Below are 7,147 nucleotides of genomic sequence, written 5' to 3'. Positions count from 1 at the left end.
TCCGCTGGCCGGCTGCCGGGCGGCGTGCGCGCCGGCGGAGACGCGCGGTGCTAGGAGTGGAGAGCCGGACAGGACAGCGCGGCGGGGCGGGAGGAGCCGCGCGGGAGCACAGACACTGGTAAACTTGGCCGGGCTGCTACCGAGCCCGGCGGCGCCAGGGAGTGGAGGTTCGGAGCCTTCGGCAATGGCGACGGCCCGGGCCGGAGGGGAAGCGGAACAACCGCCGCCGCTGCGCGTGGCCACAACCCTCGGGGAGGGCGAGGGCGATGGGCGGGGGGCGGGGCAAGAGCACGGCCCCGCCCTGACCGCAGCCTGGGCTCGGGGGACGGAGTTGTGCACAACCTCCCAATGGGCGGGCTCGCGCGGGGATCCTGGGAGTTGTAGTTTAATCATGATTACTGCTCCCCCCCCCCCCAACACACACCCTGCCTTTTTTGGGTGGGTGGAGTGGGGATGGTCTTTGTATTGAGAAGGACAGCCATTTCCTCATTTAATTCAGCATTGCACTGTCTCCAGTCAGGTTGTGCATACTGATGATCCTGTCAGAGCTGCCAGAGGATTGCTGACATATTTGATCCAATACATTTCTGGAAATTCATCCATTCTCCATTTTGCTTTTTATTTCTTTTTTTAACCTACAAATTCTTACTACATTTTGCTGCTGATTTAAACCCAACTCTTCGCAGATTAAGGCTTCTTTATTTTTTCCACAAGAGTCAATGAATGTATTCATGTATTCAACACACATTTCAGTGTCTAATATATGGGATACCCATTAGTCATCAGGGATACAGGTGAACATGACTCACCTTGTCTTTGTGAAACTTACAAATATGAAAAGAGTAATTAAAGTACTAATATCTGGTATGAGGAAAAAACTGAGGGAGATTACTTTGGATAGAGTGGCCAAAGAAGCCCTCTTTTCAGAGTTGACCTTTAAGCCATGAGAAACATCCAAGGGAAAGCATTACAGGCCAGAGGAGAAAATAGGTTTCCATTGTCAGCTAAGAAAGCCTATGTAGCCAAGTGTGGTGGTACATGCCTGTTATCCCAAAGGTTCAGGAGGCTGAGGTGGGAGGATCCCAAGTTTGAGGCCAGCCTCAGCAACTCAGCAAGGCCCTAAGCAATATAGTAAGACCCTGTCTCAAAATTTAAAAAAAAAAAAAAAAAAAAAAATTAATAAAGGCTCAGTGGTTAAGTGCCACAGGGTTAAATCCCCAGTACCAAAACACCAAAAACCAAACAAATGAACAAAAAACAAAATTTGAATGCCATAGTAGGAAGTCTGCAATTCATTCCAAGAATCCACTAAAAGGTTTTAAGTGAAGCAGTGATATTATCTGGCTTATACTTCAAGATCACTAGACTGCTAATTGGAGAACAGAGTATAGGGATGCAAGAGGAGAAGGCAAGTGAATGAGAGAGGCAGTAATCATGATGGACACTAGGCAGACAACAGTGGAAAAGGAGAGAGGTAATCTCAGGAGGCAGAGCAAAAAACTCAATTGATATATCATATTTAGAGAAAAGAACCAAGAAGCAACATGGCAACTGAAAAATGTTCCCATTATTAAACACACCAAAAACTGGATTAAAAAGGGCATCCTTACAAAGGCATAACTAATCCTGCAGAAAAAAAAAAAAAAAAAGAAGAAGAAGAATGTTTTTGGTAGTCTTCCAAACTTCACACTAACCCAAACAAGAAGGAAACCAGAGTGGTATGCAGGGCAGAAAAACCATGGTTGTTCAGATTGAGAGTACCTACTTATCAAAGAAATCTGTATGGTTTTAAAGTCTGTAAAGGAGACAAGAGAGCAAAGATAAGGCCTTGGACCTGTTCAGGAAGATGGGTCTGTGATCTTGGTAACTCAAAGGGGTTATACCCTCAAGAACATACTGGGAACATGCAGAATATTTACTTTATCCTTGGCTTGGCATAGACAGAAAAATAAAAATTAGTCTGTAGAATTCTTAACTAAATTTTCCCTTAAAAGTTTAAAAGTTCCACTTTATAGCAAAATTCAGGAAACTTCATGTCAGGAAAGTAACTGATAATGCTTAATTAAGGATCTGGAAGAAACAAATACAAATCCTCACTGCATAGATGCACCTTCAACCCAGCTCTCAAAGAATTCCACAGATGAGAGGATTTCAAAAGCTAAACATAAGTACCCAAAATATGCTTATAATACACCCAAGGAAATAACCCACCATGAGCAGATCAAGAGAAATTAAAACAGACACGAAGTCCATATAGATGTTGGAATGACTGGTTAGAGAATATAAAATAAGTTTATTTAAATGATTAAATAAGACAGGAACTAAAAAACACAAGAAACGAAACTAATTTTTTAAAAAATGACTAAGCAACTTTGTAAAGAAACCAAGTAGAATTTTCAGAAATAAAGAGTAACTGAAACTAAATCCAATGTTTGGGTTAAAAAGCAGATTGCACACAATTGAAAAGAAAATTAGTAAACTGGAAGACAGATCTAAAGAAATTACTGAGAACAGGATGTGCCCCTGGTTTCAATCTACAGTGGGTTGAGAGGCTGAAAACAGTTCAGAGACAGAGAAAAAAATGAAAAAAAATTTAAGAGACATGGAGATAGACTAAAAATGTCTATCATATCCCTAATGAGAATTCATGGAGAGAAAAAAACAAAAGGTCTCTGTTGTTAGTAACATCAAACAACAGTTCATGATGAAATAATGGCTCCTCATGATGAGAATGTTGAGAATCTTCCAGAACTTATTAAAGATAAGAATCTTCAGATTCAGGAAGCAAACTGAATTCCAAGCAGTGAAAAAAGAAATCTCAAACATATCAAAGTAAAATTGCAGAACCCCTGAGATATAACAACCAAAAGTAAAAGACATTGCCTATGAAGAAACAACTTATTAAATTCATAGCATATTTTTCCAAAGCATCAAAGGGATGTTAGTCTATAATGAAATAAAATTTTCAAAGTACCAAGAGAAAACAACTAAGTGTCCACCTAACTAAATTATCAATCAGATGAATGAGGCTGAAATAAAGATATCATAAAAATTTAAAAAAGATATTACTAATAACAGAGACATACTAACACAACCCCTAAAAAGACATAATTTAGAGCTGGGTGTGGTTGTGCTTACCTATAATCTCAACAACTCAGGATGTTGAAGCAGAAGGATCAAAAGTTCAGAGGCCAATCTCAGCAACATAGCAAGGCCTAAGCAACTTAGCAAGACCCTGTCTCAAGTTTAAAAACCAACAAATTTTTTTTTTTCTAAATGGTCTGGGGATATGGCTCAGTGGTTAAGTGGCCCTGGGTTCAATTCCCGGTACCAAAAAAAATAGATAATTTAGATTATATAACTAGATTTAGATCTTAAAAAGAAGGTGAAAGATACAAGGTATCAAATCAATAGCTATTTACCTGCCATCCTATATCATTAATTAGGACAATTGTGAAGAATATACTTAGTGCATACTATTTCATTCTCTCATGGTCTACCAAACCCTACATTTGGCCTTGAGGCTAGAGCTTGTGTCTGGAAATCCTGTCAGAGGTTGCTGTGGAACCAGCAGGGAGCGAGGCCCTAGGGCTCCCAAGCCAGAAAAGTGAGCTCAGAAATGTGACCTCAGATTCTGCTCCTCCAGGGCCTTAGTTTCCCACTTCCATAGGAAGCCACGGAGGTTGACTGAGGACCCGCTGTGCAGCCTCCTTAGTCCCTCCTCTCATGGGATGCTGTGGACTCTCCGTGTGCTCAGAGGAGCAAGGAAGGACAGGTTATGGCATAGGGACATCATCATCTGGATAAAATGACAAACATGGTCATTGTTCGACACAGTGCTTGTGGATGAGAAAATACAATCCAAACAGTACATGAGGGTGAAAAGCTCATGAGCAGCAAGATGATCCAGGTGGCCCTTTCTCTATAGGGGATAGTTTTGGAGATAGGTTGTGAAGGTGCTAGAAGTGCCTCTTATGCCTGCACAAGAGACATACCATGTACCCACTAGAGAGGGCCATGAGCCCTATAAGAATGACATCCCGGAATATACCCAATATGGAAAATAAATGCCTGAGGAAGTAACTAATTGGTAAAATAATACAGGATTCAGCAATAAATACAAGAACACATGAGGTTACACTGGGGATGTTAGTAGTAAGATTGAGAAGTGAGCAATCAAGGAAATGTAGAAGACCCACAGAAACACAATGAAGCACAGGGTCGGATGTAAGGATTTATCTTTGAACTATGCCAAGCAGGAGCTTCTGGGGCTGAGGGTGATGGCCTGGAGGACACTCAACAGGCAAGTGGCACAAATGGAGAACCCCTCAAAAACCTGTATGAATAAAAGTGATTTACAGTTTGTGTCATTCCAAAAATCATGAGACACATAAACATTTGTAGCTATGTACCCCATAATTATCAGCATCCCCAGGTGGATTAAAGCCAAGAGACCAATGATGAGGTCGGTGGTCTTAAGCCTGAGTGGAGAAGGAATGTGAAGATGTGGAAGAGAAGAAGGAGGGTTTTGGCTGAGATCCCAAGGCCAACTTCAGAGAAAACAGCATTTCTTACACTAATATATAGTTGTTTGGTCTTTTTCATTTTGGGGGCAAGGAATCACATGGTATATATCTTAAAAGAAAATGAAGAAAATGTCTTTATTTCAAATAGTAACACTTTCATCAATTTCAATGTATATTCTTATCATCAGGAAGTATGTGGATTCACCCCAACACATCCTTTTCCCACTTCAGCACTCAAGTCTCTCTGACACCCTCCAGATGCCACTTTCCTAATCTTCCTAAAATAGGTCTTGATTATGTAATGATTGTTGGGCTCCACTGTACATTAGCTTTTCTAAATGTTCATAATTACCATATATTATTGAAAATAGTTTTTGATTATAATCTCATCCCAAGGTTTTCTGGGGTAGTGTCTTGTTTTTCATCTTTCTCTTCTTGAGTAAGCTGTTCAAATTGTTTGAATTTGCATCCATGATTTTCCATTGAGTTCAAGTGTGACCTTGGGCAGTCTATATGGTGAACTCTGATCATGTTACCTATAAAATATAGGCAGTCATAGTACCTGAATTCTAGAGCTATTATGAGTGAAAGAAGATGAAGTACCTAATACAGAAGTGTTTTTGACATATAATGACCTCTAGAAATATTGGCCATTATTTTTTAATTATGCAGTTCCTCAGATATATGACTTGGGAGATTTATTTCAGTTCTTTTAATAATGACTACCTCTGTTGTTGCCTCAAAAAAAGAAAAAAATAATAAAGCAATGAGTTAATTCTGGAAGAACACCTCTAGTCACATTAACATATCTTTTTTGGTTTATAGAAAACATTAAACTGCATAAAATTTACAAAGAAAAATGACCATATTTGAAAACAGCTACAAGAATCAAAGTAGAACACAGGATTGTAATGAGCAGAGTCACAGAACATACTAAAGAGGTATGTATAGTCAGTCCCACTGGAACTTGTAGAGTCACATTCTTATATATCTGTGGAGAGAGGATAAAAAATAAGAAACATTTCAAATGTATGTCCTAAAGGGAGACTGCTATTTCTTGGATTTTTTTTAATTTGATCTTTTTCTCTTTTCTTTTAAATATTTTTTAGCCAATGCTATATTACATACAACATTAGTGTTTGAATGACTTTCAGATCCACCATTTCATTTAATGTTATAGATTCAAATTCCCATAATAATTGATTTCACATTAGTTTGAACTTTTTCTACTTGTTATATAGAATTCAGTGTATTATTTTAAAAAAAAAAAACTATATCCCAGCATCACCTCTATAATCAATATAAACAATTACTTCCTTTGGCTATGTTTTACCTTTGAATATAGAATTATAATTTGAGCTCTAGAGAAAAAACAATAAAATAAAGTATCTGTTTAGTTGTTTTGTAGTATCTCTCCTCAGATAGCTTTTTCCAGTTTGTTATTCACAAATCACAAAACTGAATATATCCTTTCCTATGGCTAGCAATGAAAAATTCTCCTATGTTCAATTTACTTTCTATGTTCTGTTTGGTTTTGAAGATAAAGGGGTTTAATTAGGAACCTTGGGAAATTTTATGTTTAAAAATAAGTTTTTAAATAAGTTTTGTTTTTTTTTAATTAAAATTTAGGTAACCTGGGAATACTTTCCTTTTCTGTTTATACACACCTGGATTTTAATTTCACATTTAAAAAAAAAGCCAGTTATCAATAAAATCTATAACAAACACTATCTGAAAATCAACTTTAAAAAAAAGGCATCTTAAATCTTAGTTTAGAATACCACCTAATTAATGGCCTAATACCTATTTTCCTGGTACATATAAAGAATAAATAAAAGGAAAACAATCTATAAACTCTTAAGCATACTCTTCACTCATATAAAAAAATCAAATGCAATTCTCCAGATTTTTTCAGGTACAAAATGGCAATGGCAGTCTACTGAAAATGGTAATCTATATTGTGTAAGAGATTAGCAGCCATCCATCTTCCTAAAAGTTGATTCAAAGAATGTCCTCCAATAAAAAACAGCAGTGCTTTACAGTAGGTCTTCACTGTAAGCAGTAGTTTCCTGAGCTAGCTGGTGGACAGATTTCTAAGCAACCATAAGAATATTACTCTAAATTTAAATATCCACAACAGTACATATGAATAAACCTGCCCTCTGGTTATCTAACTGACAGTTTTTGTTGCAAGTTCACTTGGCTCCTTGTAAAAATATACTAAAAATTAAAATACAGATTGTACCATTCAACCAAACAAAGCAGGCCTTAAGGAGAATTAGAAACAAAGAAACTAACAGTAATACAAGCACCAATTAAAAGGCAGCTCATAAAAGGGGAACAAAAGGATAGTGGGGAAAAAAAAAAGGAAAAGAGGTACTTTGTAAAGAGACTTATCATGATGAAGAGAGGAAAGAAGTAGACTTCTGTTAACAAAGAAAGGGGAGGGGGGTAAGTAGAAACTGTAGATTCCTAAGACAAAGCTGGTGCTTAGAAAGTATTAATGACCAATTTAATAATATCTGAAAACAAGCTGGGGAAGTCAAAACTACAAATGGCCCAAAGTGGCCCAGACTAGATAAAAAAAAAAAAAAATAGCAACTGTCTAGAAGCTTTAGGGT

At 37.7% G+C, this 7,147-nt stretch overlaps 3 protein-coding genes across 3 annotated transcripts in view; 1 reads left to right on the top strand and 2 right to left on the bottom strand.

Annotated features, from left to right (window-relative positions):
* The window catches only part of Pak2 (p21 (RAC1) activated kinase 2), a 74,676-nt gene extending 74,494 nt beyond the window's left edge, over window positions 1-182 (bottom strand). The window contains exon 1 of the mRNA XM_015486826.2: window positions 30-182. The gene's annotated coding sequence lies outside the window, so the exon portion shown is untranslated. The remainder of the gene's footprint in view (window positions 1-29) is intronic.
* The window catches only part of LOC125613553 (translation initiation factor IF-2-like), a 1,847-nt gene extending 734 nt beyond the window's left edge, over window positions 1-1,113 (top strand). Inside the window, exon 2 of the mRNA XM_048794121.1 lies at window positions 29-1,113. Within this exon, the coding sequence (XP_048650078.1) occupies window positions 29-469 (441 nt within the window). The 3' untranslated portion in view covers window positions 470-1,113. The remainder of the gene's footprint in view (window positions 1-28) is intronic.
* A 3,523-nt stretch (window positions 1,114-4,636) lies between these two features.
* Pigx (phosphatidylinositol glycan anchor biosynthesis class X) overlaps window positions 4,637-7,147 on the bottom strand; it is a gene marked incomplete at its 5' end in the record, with an annotated part of 23,154 nt that continues 20,643 nt past the window's right edge. The window contains one exon of the mRNA XM_015486711.2: window positions 4,637-5,517. Within this exon, the coding sequence (XP_015342197.1) occupies window positions 5,374-5,517 (144 nt within the window). The remainder of the gene's footprint in view (window positions 5,518-7,147) is intronic.

Source organism: Marmota marmota, unplaced genomic scaffold, assembly GCF_001458135.2.
Source record: "Marmota marmota marmota unplaced genomic scaffold, marMar, whole genome shotgun sequence".
In the NCBI taxonomy this organism is placed as follows: domain Eukaryota; kingdom Metazoa; phylum Chordata; class Mammalia; order Rodentia; family Sciuridae; genus Marmota; species Marmota marmota.
Note: the sequence above shows the minus strand (reverse complement) of the source record. Positions and strands in the feature narration are given on the sequence as shown.